This window comes from Rousettus aegyptiacus, unplaced genomic scaffold (assembly GCF_014176215.1).
Source record: "Rousettus aegyptiacus isolate mRouAeg1 unplaced genomic scaffold, mRouAeg1.p scaffold_m13_p_3, whole genome shotgun sequence".
Lineage (NCBI taxonomy): Eukaryota > Metazoa > Chordata > Mammalia > Chiroptera > Pteropodidae > Rousettus > Rousettus aegyptiacus.
In genome coordinates this window covers 137471177-137486119 of record NW_023416306.1, presented here as the reverse complement: position 1 = coordinate 137486119, position 14943 = coordinate 137471177, and the positions used below count along the sequence as shown (strand labels likewise).

Genomic DNA, 14943 nt, shown 5'->3' with positions numbered 1-14943 from the left:
GAAAGAACCCATTTGGAAATAATTAAAAATATATAGTTTTAACTAACTACAACTTTTAAGTTGTAAAAGTAGTGATCCTCCATAATGATACACTCTAACATGATTACTGTTTCTACTTTGAAATATATCCTTCCAGTTTTGTCTGCTATACAATACACAAAAAATACTGCATCCCACTTTTTTGCCCTCTCATCGTTAGTATTTTCTATGTAGTATCAGTGTAATTTCCATATCTACTGTGTAAAGAGGGTTGTACTAACTTATGTGTTCTCAGTAATATATGAAAATACCAATTTCAGCACATTCTTACAGCACTAGGTTCTACTGTTTTTAAAATATTTTGATAGTTTAGTAGACCAAAAGATGCTATTTCATTATTTTTATTTGCATTTCTTTGACTTTTGGTGAGGGCAAGCATTTTTTCCAAGCGTATGGATTTTATATCCTCTTTGAGAACTCTGTTCACAATTTTTATGCATTTATTTGGGGGGGACTCAATGTTCTCCTCCTTAGTGAGCTCTTACTATCATGACCACCACCACCAGCACTTAGTAGTGGTACTAACACTTAGCAGTTAGTACTATATACGTTGAGCAACCATAATGTGTCAAATACTGTGCTAAGAACTTTACATAGATTTTAAATCCTTGCCACAAGCCTAGCAAGGAGGAAGGAAACTGATTCTCAGAGAAGCTAAATAATTTATCCAAAGCTACCTGGCCTTTGACATGTGGCTACTACAATCTCTGTCTCATATAAAGATATATCTTTATTTTTATAACAAAGATATTAATCCTTTGCAGTATTTTCTCCAGGCCCATATACTCTTTTATTTTAGCTACTTTTTGGACAAATAGAAATAGCATATAATACTGTAACTGTAAATCCTTCTCAAAGTCACACATATCTTGGTTTTAATTAGGTGTCACATAATGACCATTGGAAGTCATAAAAAAATAAGACACAGTTGGCTTTCTCTAAAAAACAAATTAGGGCCTAGTAATCTAACAACACATTCCACATTGTTAAATAGTTATTCCTATAGTATATATTGACTATACTTTCTTTTCCTCACTGATTTGTAGTGAATTCTTTGTCATTCATATAGTACGATTTATATTGGGACCTGCCTGTTTTATTGACTTAACCTTTTTCCTTGCACAAATACCACATTTTTTAAAATTACCATATCGTTGTAAGATAATTGAAACAGGATAGGACTAAATCTTCCCACAACTAATTTTTTTTTTCAGAATTTTCTTCCCTTTTTATTCACCAAGTGAACTTTATGATCATTTTGTCAATGTAGGCAAAAAAATTACTTTTCTTTTAAAGAAGGAACTCAAAGGAGTAGAGATTTTGATTGGGGTTACATTAAACCAATAAAATAATTTAGACATAGTTATTTTCATATTCAATTTTCCTAACTAGGAATAAAACTCTAGTGACTTTTCCAAGTCTTACTCTGTCTTATTTTTAATACAATTTATATTTTTTTCTTTATGCTATCACTATATATCTTGTTAAGATTATTCCCAGATGTTATATATGTTTTAGTTGCTATTGCAAACAGGAACTGTACATCTGTTTGTTTATTCTTGTATGGGTTGCTATTAGTATATAAAAATGTTACTGATTTTTTTTATATATTTTATATTGACATTTATAAACTCATTCACTTTCATAGTTTATCAGATGACTCCATTATATTTTCTAGATACTGATAATATGTTAAGAATACTGCTTTTCTTCCTTCGTATAAAATTTCATGTGTAGAAAAGTGGTTAATACAGCAGGCCTGAGACTGCTCCCCTTAGGAAGCACAGTTGGCCTGGCCTGTGTTTGGCATCTGGGAACTTGGATTTTGGGAGGGTTCCCACTATTTCCTAAGTGATAAGGGTAGTTTACTGTGCCTACACTGTTTGTGCAAACAATATGATTTATGCTGAACACCTGCTTTCCTTCTAGGAGTCTTAAATTTTGGTATGTGCCAGTCAGAATCTGTCTATGTGACCAATCCCCAATAAAAACCTTAAGCACTGAGTCCCTATGCACATCCCTGGAGGACAACATTTCACAAGTGTTGTCACAATTATTTACCAGAGGAATTATACATGTCTGTGTGACTCCACTGGAGAGGTCTCTAAGAAGCTTGTGCCTAGTTTTCTCTGGACTTCACGCCATGCGCTTTTTCACACTGCTGATTTCGCTTTGTATCCTTTTGCTGTAATAAATCATAGCCATGAGTATGATCATATGCTGAGTCTTGTGAGTTCTTCTAGAGAATCCTTGAAATGGTGTGTGTGTGGGGGTGAGGGGGATGGGGGCTGATCTGGGTGACCCCTAACACAATTTGTAATGCTTATCTCTTCTGTGTGGTAATTTTTTTTTTGTCAAGTTTAGGTACCAATATAAATGGAGCTGCTCCAGATGACTGAGATGGAGAAAGGTTTGGACCCCTCCTGATCTGATTCCCTGCCTTACGCCCCTGGTGTTCTGGGGAGTAGACTTCAAAAATTCTTGGTGCCTAATATCTTCGCACAGCTGCAAATTTTTATCGATGTCATCCCTTTTATCTTTAATTTTGTTCGTGTTATTTTCTAAATTAATTATAATTAATTTGGTCTTTCCTAGTTCTCTTCCCTCAAAAAATCAGCTTTTAGTTTACTTACATTTTTTTTATCCTTTCATTTATTTAACCATTTGAAATTCCATTTTGCTTAGGATCTGTGTTCTTTTTTTCCAATATTATAAATAATTCAATCCCTTTCTTTTTTTAATATTAAAAGTACTTGTTGCTATGGATTTTACCTCTACAATACAGTATTGACTAACATATATTTTTTTACATTAACTGATCTTGTTTTAATTATTCACGAAACAATTTTAGTTATTTCATTTAAGATATTCCTTTCTTCTGGTGGTTTGATAGTCTGAAAACTTAAATGAAGTCATTTTTTGGGTAATGTAGCAGACTAGATTCTTCAGACTAGTCCTCCAGTCGAAAACAAGGAAAAAATGTGCAAAGATTTCAAAAGTCTCAAAACTATGAAAAACATAAGATAATAAGGATTTATCAGGCCAAATATAAATGAAAACGGGAACCTAAAGGTGAAAACAGAACACTAACGTTGCTTTTGCCTCTGAGAACATCTGCTAGCTAAGGAAATTTTTTTTTATTTTTTAGGACTTCGTGGGACCCACAAGCTCAGCAATTAAAGTCTAAATTCTGGCAAAGATGAAAAGTGTCATAGGAAATCTTCCCCTGTAAGGTTAGGGTTACTTCCTTAGGTTGAGAATAAACCAGAAGTAAACCTACTCTCACTCTAACCCCTGCCCCAGGAGATTGTAAGTAAAATAAAGTCCTTTGGTGTTGAACAGTGAAGAGGGAGTACAGAAAAGAAAACCCCTTTCCCTGGGAAGTTATAACCACATGCTGGGAGTCCCTGTAAGTTTGTAACCCCAATTCACGTCATCTGGATGGTCCAAAAATAAGCCTTATGGCCTGAGCTCATTTAAAGTAGTCCTAGACTGACCTAGGTGCCTGGTGAATGCAAATCCTCTTTAGGGGAAGGCGCCATCATCTTAGATGTCAGAGAATCTCAGAAATATGAGCAGTTAGCATATCAAGCTCACCAGGAAATGAAGTGTCATAAGCCAGAATCAGCAAAAACACACCTACAATGGCTACAGGTACCTTTCATTATCAAAATTCTAATATTGAATTCCAGGATTTAAGTAGATTTGGATTTACTAGAATTTCTACTCTGTACAACATTTTGCTAAATACTGCCCAAAGCCCCAAACTCAAGAATCTAACAGAGTCAGATGATGAAACTCAATAAAGAAAAGGCAGTCGATCTTTTATAAATGGAAAAAGACTTGAACGATCCTTCACAGACATGGATATCCAAAGGACAATAAACATATGCAAAGGTACATATTAGGGATATGCAAATTAAAACTACGATATGATAATACCACTCTACAGTCTTAGAATGGCTAAATTGAAATAGGAAGACAATATAAAGTATTGATGAACAAGTAGATTGTCTAGAACCTTCATACACTGCCATAGAAGTATAAATTAATATAATCCATTTTGGAAGACTGGCAGTATTTACTGGAGATAAAATGTATGACCTAACAATTATATTCATAGTTATATTCTGAATAGAAATGTATGCATATGTGCCCAAAAGATATGTACAAGAATGTTTATCATTATTATTTATAATAGCCCCAATTAGAAATAACTCAAATATCTATCTGTAACAGAATAGATTAATCTATTGCAGTAATTCATACAATGAACTAGTACACACTACCATAATGAGAATAAATAAAACATAACTATGAATGAATTTCATAAGCATAATGCTGAATGAAAAAAAGCTAAGTAATATATACTGTGATTCCATTCATATAAAGCCCAAAAGCAGACAAAATTAGCATATGATATTTGAAGTTAAGTAAGTGGTTATCCTTTGTTGGTGAGGTTAATAGCTAAAGGGTGTTTTTAGAGGAACATGGGATTCTGGTAGTATTCTGTTTCTTGATGTGAGTGCTGGTTACTTAGGTGTTTACTTTGTGAAAATTTATTCCACTATCTACTTATAATTTGCATACTTTTTGTATGTATATTATACTTTAACAATAATTGAAACCTTTGTAAAGAAACATTGAAGAAGACCTAAGTAAATTGGGAGATATACCAAATTGATCAATAGATCCATTGCAATCTCAATAAAAATCCCAGCAGGTTTTTTGGTTTGTTTGCTTTTGGTGGAACTTGGCAAGCTTATTTTCAAATTTATACAGAAACACAGAACACTAAGATTAGCAGGGCTCACCTGAAAAAGAACTAGGTGGACGGATTTAGTGTGCCAGCTATTGTAAAACTAGAGTAGCTAAGAGGCCAGTGTTATAGTATAGAAAGACTAGAAATAGACATTCAAATTTGGAAACTTGCTATGTGACAAAAGTAAAACTTATTATCAATGAAGAAAGGATGAACTTTTAAATAAAAAGTTCAATTGAAAGCAACTGGCTATTTATATGGTAAAAATGCAAAATTGGATACTTATATCACACCATACACAAAATAAATTGCAAGTGGTTTAAAACCCAAGTATGAAAGGCAAAACTATAAAGCATTTATAAAATAATATAGAAAAATATTTCATGACTCCAGGTTAGGAAAAAATTTCTTGAATAAGACATAAAAAAGCTTAACCATAAAAGAGAAGATTAATAAATTAGATTCTAATAAAATAAAAACTTCTGTTCATTAGAAGTCAAAGATGCTGAAAAGAGAGATTACAGAATAGGAAAAGATTTTTGTAACACGTGTAACTGAAAAAATAACAGTAGGTAGCACATTTGTAAATCAATAAGAAAAGACAGACATTGCATGAAAAACCTAGGCAAAAGACTTGAACAGAAATTTTACAAAAATAGAATTTACAAACAGCCAAGAAATGTATGAATTAATACCTCAATGAGATACCATTACAAACTGACCAGAATAGCTAAAATAAAAATTGACAAAGATGTGAAGCAATAGGAGCTACCAAACAATGCTGGTGGTAGTGTAAATTGGAAAATAATTTTTATAATATAATAAAATCAAAGATGCACATACCCTACAATTCTGCAATTGCACTCCCAGGTGTATGCTTTAGATATACCCTTTTAGATGTCCAACGCACAACATGATATGAATAATCAAAACAGCATTTTTTTTTTTTGTAATAGACAAATCTGGAAACAACTCAAATGTTCATTGGCAGCATATGATATATTCATACAATAGAATAGTACTTGGCAATGAAAATGTAGGAACTGCAGCTGCACATAGAGCAAAGCTGAATCACAAACAACATGGGTGCTGTCCAGATGCCTTTTCCGGGCCAGTGCACCCACCTCTCAGCTCCCAGAGTATTGACTGCTAATAGCTCACAACAGGCTCCTGCTCTGGAAAATTGCCCCAGCACATGCTCGCTAAAGACTTTTACTGACATGCTGTCACAGGTATCTCATTGGGATACATACTGTGGTGGTATCCATGTGCCAGAGCTTCCTTGGGGATCAGGCTGTAGCTGAGACCTCATCCTCACTGCCTGTCCCTGCCATGTCCTATGTCCTTCACCACCTTTCTCCTGAGAGCAGGAGCTCCACAAATCATAGACACCTGACTTCCTGTTCTCATGTCCACATGTGAGGAATCAGATCTGAGACATATTGCTAAGCTAGAGAGACACTAAAAAGTATATGTATTACAATGCACAGATAGGTGGTCAAATAAAGGAAAGCAAAAACATAGTCATCACAAAGTCAGGACAGTGTTTACCTCAAGAGCTGTGATGAGGGGTGGCATGTGGGTCGTCTGGTAATGTTCTGTTTCTTGATTTGCCTTGTGCCCACCTGGAAATTCACTTTAGAATTATTATTTAAACTGTAAATGCATATCTTATGCACTATTTAGTATGTATGATATACACAAAAAGAAGAAAATTTCCCAAGTAATTAGAGAGTTTATTTTTGTTTCAACATAAGTAAAAAGGTATTTCCTAATCAGAGAAGATGAATTGTTCATTTTGCCTTATATTTATTGAGATTTCTTGTAGCCTAATATACAATCAAGGCTTGTAACTATCTTGTGTTATCATATTTGCATATAAGTTGCATTAATTTATTAATTAATTTATCCATTAATTTAATAATAATGTATTAGTTATCTATGACTGCAAAAAAAATTACCCCTAACTTTAGCAGCTTAAAACCAGTATTTTCTCTCACCTTTTGTGTGGGAATCTGGGTGTGGCTTAGTTGGGTCCTCTGTATCTCTCACAAAGCTGCAGTCAGGCACTGGCAGGGGTTGCAGCCACCTCATGGCTGGCCTCAGAAGGCTCCACTTCTAAGGATGCTTACAGAGTTGCTGGAGAATTCTGTTCCTTGTGGGTTGTTGCACAGAGGGCTTCAGCAACTTGTTGCCTGTTGCCTGGCGCCCACCCCACACTCCCTCAGTTTTTTGCCATGTGAGCCTCTCACAGCATGGCAGCTGCTTCCATTAGAGCAGACAAGCAAGGCAGAAGCTAAAGTCTTTTTTACCTAATCTGGAGTATAACATCCCAGATGCTTTTCACTATATTCCACTCATTAGCAGCAAGTCTCTAGGTCCAGCTCAAACTCGAGGGGAAGAGAATACAGAAGGCCATGAAGACCAGGAGACAGGGAGCATTGGCAATGCTATTAGAAGCTGCCTACTGCAATGATATAACTCAACAGCTGGCTTCTCCTTTATTGCTTTGGAGAATCGCTAATGATTATTAAACAAAGAAAATTCTGTCTGATAGTCATCCTGGATCACCGTATACAGAGTTTTGCATGTACAAAACAGCTGGATCACGAACGAACATCTAACAGCCAGAGATTCTGTCCTTATGACTTTGAGTTTGGGTCTTGTGTTTGAAACACTGTTCATTTCCTCTGCCTACAATATCCTTACAATGTGGCATGTATCTTTCACACTGAAACCTCTTGTTGAACTTCGGTTTGAGCTGCTCTGGATGACCATTGCGTGTCTTTCTTAAGGTTCTTCTAAGGCTTCCAGAGTAAATCGTAGTTCTGTATCATAGCCTATGCTTAAAAATAGACCATCCTGAATGTACTCTGCCTATTGAGTAAAAATCCATCTGAGTTTTCAGTGATGTGACAACAAAAATATAAATATACTTAAACAAATGTCTTTGTCTATTTTGATCTACCTTTGATTGATGCTGGGGCATGAAAATCATCCATGACAATCGGGATTACTTCCATTTCTCACATTTCTAGTGTTTTTTTCCTTTGTACTGTAATTGCCATATTATTTGGTCAAGATAAGTCTATGCTGTAAGGCAGTGGTCCCCAACCTTTTTTTGCACCAGGGACCGGTGCTTCTATAAAAGTCTAATGCCTGATGATATGAGGTGGAGCTGAGGAACTGATGCTAGCATTGGGGAGCGGCTGCGAATAGAGTTGAAGCTTGGCTCACTCACCGCTCACCTCCTGCTGTGTGGTCCGGTTCCTAACACACCACAGACCAATACCAGTCCATGGCACAGAGGTTGGGGACCTCTGCAGTGTAAGGTATTCATTACTGATTCTATCTTATAGCCACAGATTGACTTTTTATTTCAAACGTATTGCCTTAAATTCTGCTTTGCCTGATGATTATTTTTCGTTCACATTTGAAGGGTAGATCTTTGGTGCCCTTGTAGCTTTTGGGGGGGATCATTTTATCGTGGATGTGCTTCTTCGAATTGTGGTCTAAACCAGCAGCGGCAGCCGCAGCAGCAGCACCAGCAGCAGCAGAAGCACCTGATATATACATTCTTTGGCCCTATTGGATCAGAATTTCTGGGGATGGGGCTCAGTAAATCATTGTACTTTGTCTTTTTCACCTGAGGACTCTCCTGGTGGTTTTTAAATTTGAGAGAATTAAAGAAGTTTTTCTTAACTCATTATGAACTGTGTTGCATGGCACTTACGATTTTCATAACTATTCTGCACCGAAAAGAAATGGATGTTGGCAAGCTACCAACTTCATCGTTTGCCCAGGTGTCTATACAATGCACTATTAGATTAACCTTAAATATCAGTTATCTCTGATTTGGAACGCTGCTGTATGAAAATCTATGCCCTATACTGTAGCTAACAAGTGCACTACATTGTATTATTTTTTAACTTCTAATTTGTCACATTTCCAACTGGATTCTTTCTATTTACTAATTAAGTACTTTCTATTAATTAAGAATCATTATAAGGCCCTATGAGCATGACTTAAAATATACTTTCCTATCAGATTTGACTTGACTATGCTTTATTGTTCTTACTGGTGTTAGCATTTAGGTAGCAAAAAGAAAAAAAAATCAAGTTCATTTCTTGTTTTGCCTATATTTGACTTCATAAATTCTGTAACCAGAGCATGACAGATTCTAAACATCTTCACTGCAAATATTTTTAAGACTGGACTGATTCCTGAGTACATGTAGTTCTTAAAAATTGTCTGTAAGATTGAAATTTTCTTCTCAATGATATCAAGTGAGATCTGCTGTTTTGTTTCCAAGAGTCAGGCAATTGTGGAAAGGCAGGGAGAACAAGCCCTAATTACAGTCCCACCCCTTACCTGTGAGCTCAGCTTTGCTCCACCTAGATGCTGTGTTTGGAATACCCAGACTGGCTACTTTAGTCTCACTCCTAAGAGGAATTACAGGAGGTGGTATGAAACACTCTGTTCCCATAAGAGAAGGTGGTTTTCACAATGTTAAAATTGCCTGATCAACACATTTTTTATAATGTTAATTTTGTTAATTATGAGTTGCTATTTCCTAATTGAAATGTATGTTAAGTTCCATGATTTCTATTATAGTAGGAAACATATGGAACAAAAATGTTTTCTCCTGCATTTATTATTTTCACCTTTGAATGGTCTAAGGAAAATATCCTTATGTGTTGGAGTTAGAACATTCCTCATCAGATACAGAGGAATCTCTGACCAAGTTATAGCAGCCTCTTATTGAATATACTTATGTTTTTGGAAGCTTATGAAGGAGAGAACCTTTTATTCAATGTATCTTTATGATATGTTTGTAGCACTTCTATAGCACATGTTAGTTATTAAGGAAAAAAAGAGAAAAATAGTTGAATATCTGGCCCTCAAATCTCATAAAGCCTGGAAAGGAAGATGAAACATATTTCTAAAACTATGCAAAAAGGTAAAATAACAAAAGTTTAAAAACAGCTTTACGTATTTTAGTGAGAATTTCTATTCTATAGAGAGCTAAAAAAATATTAAATCCCTAATAAAATCTTTAGATATAATCTCTGATAATATTTTTGTAAGTGCCCTTTAGTTGGTTTTCTTTCACAAGAGAATAACTGTCAGATTTAGGCCCAATAAGCGTCTCTAAGAGGCTGAAGAAGCAACACATCTCAGGGAGCATCTTTCCCTCCATGGGCCAAAGGCTCGTCAGTCACAGCCATCAGTGCTTTGAGCAGGTGAAAGAATCAGTGATGGCTGCCTGTACGTAAATGCTGAAACTGCCTCAAGAACATTACAGATAAAATGCTCCTGGGAGTCAGGTGTGAGTGATCAGATCTGAGACCTAGAATTCAAAGAAACATGAATGAAGTCTATTGCATATTTCAGTTTCTTGTCTTTTTTCTTTTTTTGCATGCATTAGTTGTTCTCAAACTTAAACATACATGAGAATCACTTGGAAGGTGTGTTAAACTTACAGCTTGCCAGCCCCACCCCCAGAAATTCTGATCCAGTAGATCTGGGTGGGGCCAGAGATTGTATATATCAGGTGATGCTGCTGCTGCTGGTTTCGGCCATGAGCTTGAAGAAGCACTGGCCTGGAGCACGGAGATCTTCAGTTAAATGAGCAGGAAGCCTGCGTGCCTAGTGAGTTCTGGGGTCGTCCAAGTGCTTGTTATTAGTAGGATTCCTTCTCTCCTCTAAAGTTTCAGGAACACCTGGCCTGATGAATTTCTGGAATGAAATGAACATTCCTCATAGTTGGCCCGGTATGAACTTGACTGAGTAGTATATAATCAAAATTCAGAGATAACCCAGAAACTTCACTGGGTTCAGTGCTGCAATCTTTCTGTATAGATGCACTGGACATGTGGGGAAAAAACTGAGAGACTTTTTTTCAATTTTTCCCTTTCTTAACTTGTTCCTGAAAACATTAAAACTTTGAGATTAAAAAGCAGAACATGATCAAATATATGCAACTGAAAGAAGAACAAAAGGCATGACTGAAGCATAAGTTGGAATCCTTCCCATCAGCTCTACCTGCTAAAAAGCTATGCAACCCATCCTTCCCTCCCCACTGACTGAATTCAGTTCCTCCTCATCTCTTTCCCTCCCTTGCAGCAGGGCACTCCTACACTTGCATATATAATGTCTTTGTTCCCTTACAACTAGAAAAATCACAAAAAAGGACCCTTGCCTTTGAGCTGATGAAGCCCACAGTCAGGAAAGCAGGGCCGGGGCTGCGTTTCAATCCTACTCACTTCTTTAGCTAGCACCTTAGTCTAGTGCACTGATTGCACAACTGCACAGAGCCCCAGCACGCCCACTCTCACTTCACCTGATGGCCCCATCTGCCCCATCCGCAGTCTGTGCCCTCCTGCAAACTCCATTCTAATGGCATCCTGGCTTCGAAGTCTTCCGTAAGTATCCAGGCTTTACAGAGCTCCAACCGCTGCACCCAACACCTTTTATGATGTGAAACCTGCTTCTCTTTTCAACTTCTTTTCTACCTTTGCTCATAATTCCCCAAATTCTGCTAGATAGAACTATGAACTAAGCCTGGACACGCCACACTCCTTTATTCCTCTGGCTTTGTACATGTTCCTTTAGACTAGAAAGCTTTTCATTCATGCCTTTCCCTTTTGTTTGTTCAGTCCATTTTTATTCATTTTAAAAAATATATAATTTCATGTAAAAGAAACCAAAACTTATTTTAAAACATGGAAAATACGAAGAATTATGAAAGTATTTCCATTACAAAAGGTAACTGATTTGCACTTTGATTTATTTTTTCAAAGTATTTTCTATGCCTGTATATTTGTGGATCATACCTTAAAATCATTGGTATCATGATTTTTTTTGTACCTAATATTACACTGTAAACTTTCTTCTCGATTTTCATAAATGATTTGAAAACATCTTTTTTTTATGGTTGCCTAATTTCCATATATCTTTGTGTGTGTACATATATATCTGAAGCATTTGTTTAACCCTTGTTTTGGTCATTTAGATGGTTTCCTTTTCATTTTTTTCTTTGCTATTATTATACATAATACTATAGAGAAGAGTTCTGCACATAACAAGGAGAGTCTCTCTGGTTATTTTCTGGGAGAGAATTCTACAGTGGAATTACTGGAACAGTTGAAAAGAACGCTTTGGGGCTTTTGATATGCAGTCAAGTTACTATTAAGAAAATGTGGACAAATTTGCAAACTCACCAGGGGAACATGAATGTTCCTCTTACTTAATATTAGCCTTTCCGTTACTGTGAGTCATAATTTTTTTGTTTGGTCCTTGATAATTCGATTTTAGCTTTTCATTTCTCTGATCAGGCAGGAAATTTTTCTACATCTATTAACCATATATATTTCCTTTTATGTAAACTATCTCTTTGTGTCCTTTATCCAGCTTTCAATTGGAATCAAAATTTCTACTCATTTCCAATACTGGACTTAAGCATCTACTCTCACTGTGAAGTTCTGACAGCCCCACAGATCACAGGTAGTCCAGGCCTCCGCTTCTAACAGAACTGTTTGCACATTAACAACTGGGATTTCTATCCTCTACTGCTTACGGGCATGTCTCCCCCTACTGGACAATGAGCAACTCATGGGCCAGCAATGAGTTTTATGTATTCTTTTCTTCAGCACCTAACCAACTGCCTGGCACATGGTATATGTCAATTAAAACGTATTGAATCAACTAATGAATAAGTCAATAAAGATCCCTGAAGAGTTGATTTTTACCTTAAATGGATTTCATCAGGATGGTATATCTACATTTTGTATTAAACAGAAAGGATTACTAAGTCCTTGGACAAACCAATGCAAACTTGTTTAAATTAATATGTGTTAATAGAATAGCCTACAAAAATCCACACTATCAAACTGCTAGAGAACGAAACACTGCTGGAAATTGTGTATTAAAAAAAGAAAACTAAACTCTTTTCTTTTTTTAAAGAAAGTAATTTCCTCTGCAAAATATTATAAAGTTACATTTATTGGATTCATCTGAGGCCTTTCAAATTACCTTGACAATGATCATAACACATCTTTCAAAAGGAGATCACAAAAAAGATGTACCTGCACTGACAATAAGACACTATATACTTACGCATTAAATATACAAATGAAAGTTAAACTTTAAACATGACTACATTTTTCATCGCATCTTACTCTCAAATTATAATTCACCTATTCTTAATTTGGCCATTTCACAGTGTTACTATACAAAAAAGACACACGTATGTATCCAGGTTAAAATTGTCACTCAGATAAACCAGAGGTGAAAAATGGGGTTGCTGCTAATTTAGAAATAAGGCAAATACTCTTGTCTTTGGAGGAGAATGGCTAACTGAGGGTCTCAGGTATATTCGACTGTAGCTGGCTCTCCATCTCAGAGTCTGCATGTGTTGGGGTACAAAGGGGCTCTACAGATGCTGAAACCCCACTAATGTCCCCTATCTGTTCTTTTACCAAAGGTGAATATTCTTACCTGCGAGCTGGGTTTAGGGTCTCTTGTTGAATGGAACAGCTGCAGCCATATCTCCCCCCTTTTCTCTTTTGGTCATAGTGTTGCTAACCTCCGTAAACATTTAAATGTATAATTAAAGTGCTCAGTTGTGCTCCATCTGAGCCCATGCTGCTCCAGTCTGCAAAGTGCATAGTTCTCAGGAACCTCAGTAAGATCTTACTGTCTCCACAAGGAGCAGAATATGACTGTGAATGAGTAGACGTTAGGTCGTTGCCACCACCCTAACTGAGGTCTACTGAGTCCTGGGTGGGCTTTTTGTTGTGCAGGTCACCCTGCTGCTTCGCACAGCCACAGGCGGTAGTAAACACAGCTCTCTGATAAGTCACACATCACTGTTTTTCAAAGAAGCCCAACTCTCTTCCCCAAAGAATTAATTAATATGATAAACCTATGAAATGGAAGTGCCAAAAATTGGAACGATATTTGTACAGCCATTCTCAAATTTTGATTCCTACTAACATCCCTGCTTCACTACATAAGAAACTGGACTTTAAAAGATAAAAATTAATTTTCCCCCTGTGGGTTGTGGGCATAGTCACATCTTGCCTTGCATCTACTAATTTATAGTTTTGCCTCTCCACGTGAGGCCATGAGCGCTTTCCAGATGTCGGCTGGGTAAGGCCCCTCCATACTCCTAATTTGGCTGTATTTTCTGAAGAGCATCTATAATTCAAGTATACTTAGATCAGTTGACAAAGAAAATAATTAAACAGGGGAAATTATGATACAAAATAAATCAGGTTTCACTAGAGATGAATAGGTAAGAAATTTTAAGAATACCCATCACAATTGTAAACGGTGGTATTTCTATTGGATTTAGAAACTCAGAAAAACTTCTCTAAAAAATTAGGGACACCAAGTACAAATGTTTAAACAATATCATAACTTTAGGACTTCTAACATTGTTCACAATATATAAAATTTTAATCGCTATTAAAAACCCGAAATTTTAAAAAATCTACTGAAATTGTAAACATAGAGTGACAAAATATTGTTAAGATATCCAATACATTTAGATATTTTGTTATGGGAGATAACTTTTAAGGATTTAAATTGTAAGATTTTTTTTTTTTTTGTCTTGGTTCTTTGACAGAAAGTGATACATTCCTCAACTTACCAGAGAATGTAAAACATTATCACAGACTGGATTCCATGTTAGTTTGGCAGGAATTGCTGTACCAGTTTCTATACTTAAGAGGCTTTATGAAAATCTTGCGAAAAAACGTCCGAAATCGTGATGTTCTGAAAATGATGAAAATCCAAGGGTCCACAATTGAGATCACAGATAAAAAACGCAAGGCACGGAGGTCTCCGACTTCTTCAGAAGTTCCGTTTTCCTTGTGGACAGCTTTAAATGCTCCATAGTAAGCCCGATACTATTTTAAAGAAAAACATTCCATTACCATATCGAAAGGTTGATGGCAGCAATACATTCACTTAGTTCACTTAGGACACATTACGTTTCCCTAAGAACCTTGTAGCCTGGTTTGGAATATTTCATTTTGGTAAATATTTGGTAAATTTATAAGCCACTAAAGCTGCTGCAGCATAGGGGTGCAAGTGAGGAGCTGGGAAGATCCAAGGCTGACCTGGGAGGCTCAGTG

General features: G+C 36.2%; 1 protein-coding gene across 3 annotated transcripts in view; it reads right to left on the bottom strand.

The window, feature by feature from the left end:
- PTGDR (prostaglandin D2 receptor) overlaps nt 1-14943 on the bottom strand; it is a 35162-nt gene that overhangs the window by 13101 nt on the left and 7118 nt on the right. Inside the window, exons 2-3 of one of the 3 annotated variants that reach the window (XM_016120817.2) lie at nt 14457-14715; nt 2339-6426 (exon numbers count right to left, since the gene is read on the bottom strand). In XM_016120817.2, the coding sequence (XP_015976303.1) occupies nt 14476-14715 (240 nt within the window). In that variant the 3' untranslated portion in view covers nt 2339-6426; nt 14457-14475. Of the gene's footprint in view, nt 1-2338; nt 14716-14943 lie in introns of those variants that run through there. The other 2 variants (XM_036217631.1, XR_004949952.1) reach the window with 2 other exon arrangements.